This window comes from Coloeus monedula, assembly GCF_965178545.1.
Source record: "Coloeus monedula genome assembly, chromosome: 3".
NCBI classification, from domain to species: Eukaryota; Metazoa; Chordata; class Aves; order Passeriformes; family Corvidae; genus Coloeus; species Coloeus monedula.
The window spans coordinates 70,405,760-70,419,398 of record NC_138783.1 but is presented as its reverse complement, the minus strand read 5'-3'; the positions used below and the strand labels follow the sequence as shown (position 1 = coordinate 70,419,398).

General features: G+C 39.2%; 1 protein-coding gene across 1 annotated transcript in view; it reads right to left on the bottom strand.

The window, feature by feature from the left end:
* The window catches only part of NDFIP2 (Nedd4 family interacting protein 2), a 47,130-nt gene that overhangs the window by 22,205 nt on the left and 11,286 nt on the right, over positions 1 to 13,639 (bottom strand). Inside the window, exons 2-3 of the mRNA XM_082277427.1 lie at positions 6,218 to 6,374; positions 2,955 to 3,082 (exon numbers count right to left, since the gene is read on the bottom strand). Coding sequence (XP_082133553.1) covers positions 2,955 to 3,082; positions 6,218 to 6,374 — 285 coding nt within the window. The remainder of the gene's footprint in view (positions 1 to 2,954; positions 3,083 to 6,217; positions 6,375 to 13,639) is intronic.

Sequence of the window (13,639 nt, the reverse complement as noted above, 5' to 3'; positions counted from 1 at the left end):
GCAGCTGTCACTTGTGAAAGTGAGAAAACAAACTTTGCACTACTGTTACATAATTAAGTTACTTATCTGTTCTTCCATGGGTATTCAGAGCTAAAGCCTTCCCCCAAAGATGGCAAACCACCACTGAAACTGTAACAAGACCCTTCTTTCTTATTCCAACCATCTGCCACATTAAGACAGTTTTATTACACAGCCTTTGTCTATCTCAGTGTAAGTCCAGAGGTAATAAATAAGGTAGGGATTTTGCAGCAGCATCACGTGGTAAGATAATTAAAATGGCAGTAATTAAAACTGCACTGGCACATAATTTTAATATCATCTACAAAACTGAAGCTCAGCTTCAGCATTTCTTACTTTTCCCCCAAATCCCAACTTTGCAACCTTAATGCTGTTTCTCTAATACAGCTTGTGTGTGTGCATGCATTTGCTTAAAAAAAAAAAAGAAAAAAAACCCACAGAAGCAAACTGAGCAGAATTACTGCCAAACTTGAGCTCTTCAGCAGTCAGCAAGAATGTGACTTTCAGATACACTGTGCAGACTTCGGATACTTAGTACTGCCATAAGTCTAGAACCTTTTAGTCAATCTCTGCATTGGGGGAATGATAGTATGTTCCTACTGATTTTTCATAAGTCAGTGAAATTCTTGTGGTGTCAGCGTGTAGTTCTTGAATGTCACGTTCTCTGGTATGTTCTAGCAAAGCAGACTGTGAAAAAGTTTATATTTCAGTTCATCACTGTATCCAGCTCTCTTGCCTCTTAACTCCAGATTCCTTTTCCCTCCCTGCTCTTCTTTTCTCACATGCCAGCTTCAGCTCCTTTCCCAGTACTACATTTTGTCCCCACTTGGGTTCCTTTCTCCACCAATCCCAGTTTATCCTTTTCCCTTCTGTTTGTCATTTAAGTCTTTCTACTCTGTCCATACCATTGCTCTCCATTCATCCTTGCCTTTTCTTGTTTTGACTTAGACACATCCTCTCTGATCTCTGCCAGAGCCAGTTACCTGCTTGCTCAATCAAAACCAGACTTCCCACAACATGTAAGGTTCAGAGGCTCAGCCTCTGTTCAGGTGTTTCTTCCCACCGCCCATCACTGAAGACAGCTGGATCTAGTGGCTTTCCCCTTCCCTTCTAACTGAAGGCTAAGAATAATAAAACTGCTTCAGGCCACACCAGCAATTGCTATTTCTCAGGTTCAATGATTTCACCGAAAGCAGTGAAGAGCAGCCATAAGGTGTACCTACTTTTAGTTCTGTAATTCTACTCTGATACAGAACATTTGAGAATGTTCTCTGGGAACAGCACATCTTACATCCCATCCCCTTCAGAGCTACAAGCAGCCTAAACATTTTCATGCAAGACCATCTCCATGCATTTACAAAATTTGAAGCTATATGTATCAACTGAGGAAACTAATTTTTCAAAAATCTGTGGATTGACCAAAACCGGGCAGACTGTTTGAGGAAGGGCAAAAGAAGTTTCTGTCACAGCGACCTGAACTTGTAAGAAGGAGTAAATAAAAGCTTAAAATGACAAGACAAAAAATACTTTTTGTTTTGATTTGGGGTTTTGTTTGTTTTGCTAGGTTTATTCTTGCACTTGGCTGAACCCCAGACTGAGTTGTCAAGGGAGATTGCTTGTATGTCTGAAGTTTGCACTTCATGGGTTCTAGATGTAAGAACAAGAACCTTGCAAGAGCTGCGCATCCTGCCTTCAGCGTCACAGGTACTCTAAAAGTTAGGGTTTGGGTTGTTAATGCTCCAAGTTTGTAATTTCAGAATAAGGGTTTCATTCAGACCAGTATTTCAGCAAAAGTTTTACTTATGTGACAAGCAGTAAGGACAGACTACAGAGAATCCATGCTCCTGTTAGAGTAGATAAAATATTACAATGGAGATCATCCCCTCACTGCTAAAATTTGGCAAGTAACCATTCAAAAACCATAGTTTCCTCCTAAATTCAGCCAAACAGATTTGTGTGACACTGTCACTGGTGATGTTACACAAATCCACTTTAACTTTAGCTGTGCATACCTTAAAGTGAGTGTTGTGCACTGTAAGCACTGCGCAGCAGTCCAGGAAGGACCTACCTCCTGCTGGGTGAGTAAAGGGCTTTTTTCCAGCCACAAGCACACTGCAGCCAGTAAGGTTTTAAATGTATATCAAATGTAATCACTTTTGATCTCAAGGAGAAGATTTTTAGTGAAAGAACTGGAAGTCTTTTTTGGGTATAGTATATTATGGTCAATACTACCAAGCAGAACTTCCACATTCCAAAACTTGAGAGAAAATAACAAACTTGCTTACAAAACTAACATTTATCACTAACTGCAGACATCAATCTTTTGAAGTTTTGAAGACTGTATTCTTCTTAAGGTTAATTCTTACAAAACTAGAAACACTGAATGCCTATTTACTGTTTACCACAACTTGTGCAGGGGCTTTTTTGTTTTAAGTACTTGGAACATTTCTTTGAACATCAGTATTTAAGTTTCCATAGATCAAACAAGAGGAACCTTTCCTTTTAAAAACTATCTACATGATTTGGGGTCATGACACTTCCAGACTGTTGGAATTCTCCCTTTCTCTCTAAAGGTCTATGGTAATTCTTTTGTTTCTACCATCCAAAACACTAAACAACAGCATAACTCTACAAACATTAGTAGGGAATACCTAATTAAAAGTCAACAAAATACTAGATAAACTATTAAAACAGGGCAACATTCGGCTTTTAAAGCTGTTTAGACAGCTATGTCTCTCAAAAGACTGAATATGATGTGCTTGTCATAGTATTTTACAACTAACTTACACTATCTATATAAGCCTAAACATCCAAAATATTTATATTATCCACCCACCATTATTACAGTAATGGGTCATAATATGGGCCCAATTGCTATAAATAATTAGCCTAACATATTCCACAAAACTGAAATACAGCAGAACTGTATCACTTACTCGCTGGGCAACTTCAGCTGCAGCAGCTGCCATGGCTGCAGCTTTGGCCTTCTCTGCTTCATCGTACGTAGGAAGAGAGGTAGCTACACTGTATGGAGGTGGTACAGGATAAAACTCATTGTGTGTGTCTGTTCAAAATAAAGAAGTTATTTATTTTCAAACCAGAAAGATGTCAAGAATATTAACTTTCACATGCACATAATTATCTACCTTTAAAGTATATTTTTTTACAGAGACTGAAACGGAAGATATTTGCATTTTAAAGTTTGTAAAACTATTTTTAAAAGAAAAACTTTTAACAGCTTGATGGTGCCTGTCCATGGGCAGTGTGGACAATCCCCTGTCCTTGTGCCTGGTGGGGATACCCCTATCTCCAAGCAAATATCCCCTACGGGGAAGAGACCTAGCCCACGTGACACCTGGGATGTGTGGGCAAAGACATTAAAACATGCACCAGAGGAGCCCCAGGAATTGGATCTGCTGGGGTCCTCCGAAGCTCCCTATTGCATCCATTTCTATTATAAGGGAATTGGAAAACAGAATGTGACAAATCCTGTACAAAAGGCTTATAACTCAGAAGAGTGGTGCAATCATACCACTAAAACATTTTCAGCGTCCACCAATAAACTCAAGGTGCTCCAACTGGGCTTGTTCTTAATTTGTGGAGATAGGGCATGGGCAGGGCTTCCATCCCGCCTTCAAGGAGGACCATGCATGCTTGGCCAGCTTTCCCTACTAGCTCCAAACAAAACTCAAATTCTTAATTGGCGACATCAAAGTGAATTGGGTCTCCAAAAAAGAGACCTAAGACAATTAGATCCAAACTGCAATGATGCAATTGTGGATTGGTCCAGGGTAAAGAAAGTGGCAGTCACCCTTTTTCTGCCATGGGTGGCCATCGCGAAAGCATTAGAGGAGATTTCCCACCTGGAACACTGGTTAGGCAAGCAGGCCAACCTGACATCCAATGCATTAAGTCAGCTCCTTGAAGACGAAGAGACCACCAGGCACGCGACCCTCCAAAATCGGGCCGCAATCGATTCTTTGCTACTGGCCCATGGACGTGGCTGCGAAGATTTTGAAGGGCTTTGCTGCTTCAACCTGTCATCGCATAGTAAGGGCATCCATGCCACAACTCAAGAAATGCAGGACCATATTAAAAAACTGCAGGTGGAAAAGGAACCAGAGTGGTTTGAAGAGCTCTTTGGACCTTGGGGGTTGAAAGGGTGGCTGAATTCTTTGCTCTGACTTGCTCTGTGGGTTCTTTTGATAATTTTTATTTTTGTATGTTTGTTTGGTTGTTTCAAGAGGCTACTTTACAAATAATTGGGGCAGGTCCTGTCTTTAAATAAAGAAGGGGGAGATGTTGCAGTGTGTGAGACCACACTGGTCAGGACCAGTGGGCCAGTTGGCCCAGGAACAAAAGAGGTCTGCTGGTGGGACAGCCCCTAAGTCCTGAACCACCCCCCAAGGTTGTGGTGAGCACAAGGAGCTTTCCCACAATGCATTGTTTCATTATGTTGATATATGCTGTTTCTGGATTGGCCCCTTGGTCCCCACCCCTTTATACCTTGTTTGGCCCCCATCTAGGAAGTTCCCCTCTCCTGGTTCTCCCAGTGGTTTCTGTTCTCCTGCCCACCCCTCCTACTTCCCCATTGGTTGTTGTACCTTTGTTCCACCATCACTCTGCCTTCTTGCCCTCAAACCATGGGTTCTGATATTTCCCCACCCCCACCAGCCCCATATAGAAACCTGCACCCTCATCCTCCATTTTGTCTTTTGCTCCTGGACCCTCCCCATGTGGAATAAACCCTCGTTGCTGGAACCCCATACAAAAGACCCTTCTCGCCTCTTCTCCACTGATCGCTGCCTTTGGACGTGTGATTGAGTGGTTGCACCACCCAGGGGGTGTGAGCCTGTGCCTGCATTTGGCCTCAGCGCCAAAGCAGCTCCCTCTATCTGGGGACAGTTTTGGGAAGGTCACGGCACTTCACCACCTCCGCATGCCACAGTGGCTACCCAAGGCAGAAACTTTAACACAGATGCTGGCAAGGAGTCAACAAACTTATGAACAAAAAAAATCATATTTGTTTAGTTATATCCCTAGGCATTCCAACTAAATGCTTTTTATCCAATCATACAAAAGACATACACACAAAAATATTGAAAAAAAAAAGCTTTTAAATATCATTATCAATCTGTTACTTCAGTCTGGTAACAGCCATGCTGTATTCTTATTAGTGTGGCCTGGTTGCCAACTCCAGGTGCTCTCTGAAAATCAGTTTTTCCAAGATTTCAATCGCAACATATTCTTTTAAAAATATTCCTTCCATCAAAATGGAGCACAGACTTCATTCTTCTGTAACAGTAAAACACCACTGTATAGAATAGAATTATTAGCAGCATTTAATTAAAAGTACTTAAAATATGCCTTGAGCTTCCTCCTACAGCAAGCAGTAGTTCATTACAAGGCTGCTTACATGGTAAAGATTTGTCAGCACAGATCACATGGTCAACAGATTTGTCAGCACACCAACACAAGGATGTTATATATAGGGATAATTCCACACAGCTATGTATTATACTTGCAAACACTGTCTCAAAGAACAGGGAGAGGAAACTGTTCTTTTAACCAACATTAAAAAAATTAGGTTGGTAGTTACTCCTAAAGTATTTATTTGGCACATGGGAGACAAATCCATGCAACTTTACTTAAACAGGAACTTCGATGTTGCCTGCTGTTAAGTCTCCCGTATCCACAAGAAAAGTCACAATCTCCTAAGAAAGGGAGCAGTGAATAAATGGGTAAGAAACCCATTACTCATTTTTCATGAGAAGTTTTTTCAAGAGCCTTTAAAGTAAAATTAACCTTTTCATTGCAGTATTGTCACCAAACCATGTCACACACTAAAGAAGTCTGAGGGGGTTTTTATAAAGAGGCAATGAAAATTGCTAATGAGGTCTAATAATGGAGCACTACTCAAAGATGTAGATTAAATGTGGAAATGAACTACAAGCAGACTTAAATAAAACCTCTTAAACTACTTAATGAATATCCATTTAGTCTAGCAATTTGGAACAATCAGCATAATTTACAAGCGTGCTTCTTCTGAACAAACCAAAGGGCTGCACATCAAAGGACAGCTTTTTACTGCAATTGTGTGCATGGAAAAAAAAAAATACATGGCAGCATCAGACCACTTTGAACCAAGGGCTGATTGATACACACTCATCCCTGACAATCTGCTGTGCAAGAAAAATACCTGAGGTTGCAGCTGCTTCCACAGCTATGCTACAGTAAGGTGGAGGGGAAGTATCTGCCTCAGGTAAGGCTGCTGTCTGCGGAGGCTGCGGAGTCTCTGCAGACGTCGAAGGCTGCTCAGCTGCTGAAGGCTCTGGGGAGTCATCCTCATTGTGAAGCTTAGGAGAGAAACACACACATTTCAGAGGCATTCAGGGAATACTTCCCATGACAACCTAATACTTGCAGAGACATGCTCAAAGAGAGACAAGATTACTGCCATCAACAAAAGAAATTATTTACAAAACAGCATGTGACCACTTCAAGTAGTCCAGCTAAATTCTTTTAAGTAATCAGCTAAAGATTAACTTAACTGCCTTGCCTTTTTTTTTTTCCCCGGGAATGGTTTTCTTCTCAGTGATGTTCAGGGAGTCTTCCATGTTTACTGGAAATCTGGAGTTTTCCATGTCTACTATATGGCAAAATACTACTATATGAATATTTTAATACCATTATATTTTTGTTCTTATATACAGTCATAAAATGTATTAATCTATTTTAAAACCCATCAGGTGAGAAACATTATTGTTTATTGTATTTATCTGGAAGAGAAAGAATTAACACACATTTCTACTTCTGTAACTGGGACTTTCATTCTCCTGCATCTTGTCAAAGAGCTTCTCCATGCAAATTCTAAGACTTATCAAAATATTCTGCTTTTCTTTACACTCTGGAAACAAACTTTTCCCAACAAAACTTCAAGTTGCTGGTTGTTTGGGTGTTTTTCTTGATTAAGATACAGTTTTGAAAAAGACATGTCCAGTAAAGCATATGCAGAAATAAGAATTTAGATAAGGAAGAATGTTGATTAAAACTGTCAGATCCAGCAGCTAATATCTTTTCTTAGAGAAGATATTTTTGACTCTTTCAGCTAACTTGATAGTGCTAGAATGTATAAAGCTTTTAAAAAGAAAGAGTACTGGAATTTAAAAAGTGCTAGTTCCAGTAGTGTGAACTACAAGATTATATGCCTAGAAGGCAACAACTGAAGCACCACATGTAAAACCCAGACCAAAAAATAAGATTAAGTTACATATCTAAAAGAAGAATGCTATAATTTCAAATTGGTACTTGTTACAAACACCCTACAGAAAAATATTATTTCAGTAACAAATATTAAGAATAGAACTACAATTATTTCCTATTAGGCAAAGTACAATCAGGTTACTGGAAAAAGGGCATTCTGAGAAGAAAGAATGCTAAATTTCTTATTAAGCAGTGTAACGCTCCAAATTGTTTTCATATGCAGATTATATCAAAGTTCACAGAACGGTTGAGGTTGAAAGGGACCTCTGAGCCCATCTAGTTCAACCTCTCTGCTCAAGGAGAGACACCTACAGCTGGATGTATGAGACCACATCCAAACGTCTTTTGAATACCTTCAAGGATAGAGACTACATAGGCTGTGCAGAAAACCTGTTTCAGTGCTCAGTCACCTTCACATTACTAAAAATAAGGAGAAAAAAAAAAAAAGAAAAAAATGTTTCCTGACGCTCAGAGGTCACCTTCAATAGAAATGATAGGTGCTTTTGAGGGTTTCTGGGTCCTGAGCAATCAGGTCATTTAATGCCTAATCAGTAATCCAGAAGTAGCAGTAATATGAGAAGTATTTTTATCCATTTAGAGTAGTTAAAGCCAAAGAAAACAAAAACACTTCAAAATAACCTAATATATGCTGGGATACAGAAAGCAAGTGAGAATACAAACCACTCAACTCTAAAAAGGTTGAACAGACCAGAAAAGCAAGCTGAGAGCTACAAATGTTATGGTTCTAAATTAAGTACAATCATTCACAAGAAAAATACAGTATTGCAATGGACATAGCCAAAGTAAGCCCATTTTTCAATAAAACCATCATTTGATTAGCTAAGATACAAAAAATACACTACTGGCATAGTTCTTACACTAATAGCTCTTACACTGACCCTCATTTTGGATGTGTATGTAGTTCTGACTACCCCACCACAACAACCTGGTCTTTGGGCAGGGGAAAAAGTAAAGCCAACTTAAATGAATCTTTGTTACTTTCATTATTCCTCTCCTGTCCTCCTCCTCTTCAATCACTGCAACTTTTTTTCCCTACCATGCCACAGTAAGTGCTACCACTATTCTGAAGATACAGAGATTACTCCTAAAAGAAACCAAACAAAAAACGTTGCCATTCCCCAGAAATTTAATTTTACACCTCCTACATGCTTTTTTGAAAGCTGTTTTACTGCAAATTGTCTGCAATATACTAACAGTGGAGTAATTAGTAGATGATGGAGTTAACATGAAAATCAGACAAGAGCATGTACATGAGACTTCTTGCCTTCAAAGACAAAGCTAACAGGCCATTCAATGGTTAAAGCAACTGCAATTAAGAAATGGAAAAATTCCATCCGAAGGGCTCCATACAATAGAGAGACCTGTTATACCCTTTAGATCACTCAAAGTGTCTTTATTTGTAAGACTTATATTCAGGAACCAAGTATTTCTGTTAATCCTCTCTTCTATTATAAAGGCCTCTCAGAAATTCTGAAAAGCACCAAGGTTATCCCAATGCTGCAGCAACTTAAAGAAAAATCCTGAACCCTTTAATAAAAAAAAAAAAAAAATCACAAGAATTGGATTAAGTAGCTTGAGTGTTTACAGATAGAATAATAAACACAAGTTGTTCCACAAACACAAACCAGCTTTTGTTAGTTCTTGTTCAAATGTCCTGTATTCTACTCTCTCCTCAAGGCAGTAACTTCAGCTCCTTTCAGAGGACAACTTCGCTGGGTTAAAAAACACAAAACAAAACCCCACAACCGCAGCAGAACTTGCCCCAGTAAACTGGAAATTTTGCCCACACCAGCAGGGTAGACAGCACCAGTTATATCATTTTTGTCCTGCAGCAACTCTGTCTTGTCTTCACAGAGCACTCTCCTCTCTGGAATCACCAGCCTCCCTGAAACCAGGAGGAATCGGACTACCTCTGAGCCTCCCCCTTCACGTTTAATTTTGGCTTCTACTGGCAGTAAATTTAGAAGTTATTTTTGGAGACAGGAGAAGAAGAGGCCTGACACTCTGCATAGACTTCATTGCCATAGAAACCAAGCTAAAAACACCCAGAAAAGAACAGAAAATGTCTGTTTCAAGGCATTACTTATGCTATGTACTTGAATGTCACCTGAAGCAGCATTTAACATTGAAAGTATATAAACAGTATAGAAGATTTTGTTTTTCTAATACAGAAGAATATTTTGCCTACTTTTTAATTAAAGGACGAAGGAAAACTCACAGTTCATCATCTCAGCCCCTCCCAAGCCCTCAATGAACCATTATTTGGTAGTAAGCAATATAGCTGCTTTTGTCAAGATCATGGTCAAAACAATTATCAAGACCTATTAAACCACAGACAACTGTAAATTGGTACCTTCCCCTATTCCCTCCCTCACATTTTAAAAGCTGGTGACACTGAAATTTTTTCCTTCATGTTTTAGTCTGTACTTGGGGTATCTGGCTGACTGTATGGAGCTTTACTGAAAAAAAGAAGTGAGTACTTTGCTATTAGACACATTACTCTTAAACTGTTAATGCCAGTATTTCAATCCCTGCTTTTGCAGCCCTCAAACTACAGTACATTGCATGCTTGTATTCTCAAAATGTATCTGTGTTAGAACATGTAAAATTCAAAGATCAATTGAGGAGCAATGGCTGTTCTACTGACAACAACTCAATCTCGTGGTAACTACTAAAGGGTGAACAGCACAGGAAAACATAATTGTTTCCTTCATATGATTTTTGCCCAACACTATCTTCAGTTTCTTTCCCAGAAAAGATCTACAGAACAGTGATTCACTATTTCATTTCCGAAGAAGTTAAAATCAATGCCAGACCTTTCAGCACCAAAATATTGTATAAAATACAGCTACCTTTATTTTCTACTTTTACATTAATAATTTCTTTAAAAAAAGAAATTATTCTTTCACAATGTACACAATTATTCCTTCTACAATTGAGTTCCTTAAGTCTGTTATTTTGTGTCATTATTTCCAAAGTAATCAGATGCAACATATGAAATCAGCTGACAGCTTACAAAGAAACATGACCCATGAGAAAGTGCTTAGAACAGAAGCTTTTACTGAGGGAACTGATGCAGATACTTTAAATGTTTAAGCTTATCAAAATAAAAACTAAAAGTAAAACATCTCATTCTCTACAGAACACTTTTCATCTATCTGCAGGTAATAACTATCTGACCTACAGATGTTTGCTTTCCTGGCTAAACAGTTTGCTTCATTTCTGATGAACTGACTAGTTGTACAAGAGTGGCAATATAGGCAAGTTATTCAATTATGCCACTTAAAAATCAGGAGAAAAGGATATAACAACATGTCTTATATCACCTGTACCATACGTACACAAGATTAGAATGATGCGCTCTGATAAAGTGCACTGAACTAGAACACGCTAATTCTAGTCAGTGTAAAAACACCACTCATTTTCTGTTACCTGATTTTACATTTTAAAAGCTGCTCTTTACTCCTTTTACAAAGTATGATTTATGGAAACCAGTAGATTATAAAATTACTACAACACAACTTCAACAGCATATTGCAGATATTTTAAAAATCCTTTTTTTATAAACATATGCTTTTTTTGCTCTGCGTACATTATTTCTTTAGTGTAGCACAAAATTATGCAGGGGATACTGCCATGTAAGTTAAAAACAAAACCCCAAACAACTAGCCAGCTTTCTTTTCCTGTTTCTTCTGATACCTTTATTACAAGCTCATCTTGTCAAAATGTGACTTTTAGGTAAATTTTAGCAGTGATGGTTCTGTCTGGGGCACCACAGAGCTACACAAAATTCTCATTAGCAATCATAAATTACAAAGCACTATAATTCTTTCTACCCTCCAAATGAAATTATGTTTTTGAAGAAGCTTTGACTCCTCCAGTTTTGACCTCATAATGACAGGTCATGGGTATGTGAACCCTCATGGGTTCTTCCAAACTGTATTAAAACTAATAATATTACAATACACAGAAATTCCACAATGCTGGACCTAATACTTTGCTTTAAGTAAAACTGTAGAGGCAATCAAGTAGATCATCCAAGTTCAACCTCTGTATGCAAAACAGTCCATTGATACACTTCCTTCACAAAAAGCAACTCTTGGCATCTGAGATTTATCTTCTTCATTTGGTAGAAGTTACTTTGGCCTTCTATTATCAATTTTTCAGATTATGACAAGAGGTCAACAAAAAATATCCATTTATTGTAGCTTCTAGCACTGGAGGGAAAGGCATGACAGACTCAAGATTGCCAGTGCAGTGCATAAAAAGAACTCTGACAATTCTGCATTAGATTCATGACATCTTCCATACTGGTACACACGTATTTATTCCACAGAAATCATAACACTGTAAATATGATAGGTGGGTAAATACAGTAAATATAACAATGGGTTAGGAAAAAAGCTATCATCTTCATTAAGGTTACAGGGAGCTTCTCACATCTGTTTCACCTGATGCTCTCATTTTGCTGAAAAATTCAGATCCCTTTACACTTGCCTACTGGTAGTGATTTGTAAGTCTACACTAAACTGCTCTCCACAAATGAGGCATGAAAGCAGGCAACTCTTGCTACATAAAAATAACTTCACTTGAACAAATAGAAGCTGCAAATTTAATGCTTGTTTTGTAACCACATACTGCATTTTTCAGCTTTGCTAGTCTAAAAATAAGATTTATTTATCTGTTAATAGCAAAATCTTAATCTTGGGATTTTCAAGACAAAAAAAAATCTTGAAATAAAATTTGATTCTGAACCGGTTAGAAAAATACTTCATGTTGTTTCTTGTTTCTGAATGCCACCTAATAGTATCAACAGCTCATACTATCATTTTTTTATTTTTAGAAAAACACATAAAACATATATCGTTAAACCATAATCACCACTCATAGAATCACAGACTGGTCTGGGTTGGAAGGGAGCTTAAAGATAATGGAGTTCCAATCCCCTTGCCATGGGCAGGGACACCTTCCAATAGACCAGACTGCTCAGAGCTCCATCCAACGTGGCCTTGAACACTTCCATAGATGGGGTGCCCACAGCTTTGCTGGCCAACCTCTTCCAGCGTCTCTCCACCCTCACAGTAAACAATTTCTTCCAAACACCTAACCTAAACCTTCCCTCCTCCAGTTTGAAGCCATTCTCCCTTGTCCTGTCACTGCATGCACTTGTAAGACAACTCTCTCTGGCCTTCTTTTAGCCCCCTTTAGGCACTGGAAATCTGCCATAAGGTACCCCCAGAGCCTTCTCTTCTCCAGGCTGAACAACCCAAACTCTCCCAGCCTTTCCTCGTAGGAGAGCTGCTCCATCTCTCTAAACATCTTGGTGGCCTCCTCTGGACTCGCTCCAACAGCTCCATGTCCTTCCTGTGCCAGGGACCCCACAGCTGGGTACAGCACTCCAGGTGGGGTCTCACCAGAGCAGAGCAGAGGGGCAGAATCCCCTCCCTGGCCCTGCTGCCCACACTGCTTTGGATGCAGCCCAGGGCACGTTTGGCTCTCTGGGCTGCAAGTGCCCATGGCTGGGTCATGTCCAGCCTCTCATCCACCAGCACCCCCAAGTCCTTCTCAGCAGGGCTGCTCTCCATCTGTTCATCCCCAGCCTGTGTTTGTGCTTGGGATTGCCCCAGTCCAGGCACAAGACCTTATACACTTGGCCTTGTTGAAATTCACAATGTTTGTACCCACCCATCTCTCAAGCCTGTCAAGGTCCTTCTGGGTGGAATCCCTTCCCTCTAGCATGTTAACCACACCACACAGCTTGGTGTCATCAGCAAACTCGCTACAGGCAAGTGCTAAGATCAATTGGCTCTGATTTAGGTCACTGGTAGCCACTAAAAAATCGAAACTAAAACCAATATTCTGTAGTTACAGTTTGAGAATAACTTTAAGAGCAGAAGAGATAAATAAATCCTTCTGCAAAATAAATGTTTATATTTTCTTGTTTATTTGGAAAAAAAACCATATCCACAACAGCTATTTGAAAGAAGTATTTCACAGTTTTCTAGAATACAAGAATTCTTGAGAAAATAAGCCAAACAAACCACATTGTACTTTAACTTATTAGCTTTCTCCTCAGTATCTGGTTTTTATCCTCCACAAATAAGGTAGTTTACAACATGCCTTTTTCTCCAAATGCATGTTTTAACACCAATCTACCATGAACCCATGAAGACCAGCTATCAGGAAGGCAACTATTTGCAGTTCACTACCAAATGCATGCTCTGCTGAAATATAGTCCTGGCCACAGCCACAGCACTCCAGAGAAACCACATCCTCTAAAGACTAGTGAGTCTTCAGATTAATAAACACTGAATACTATGAAATTTTCAGCTACTTT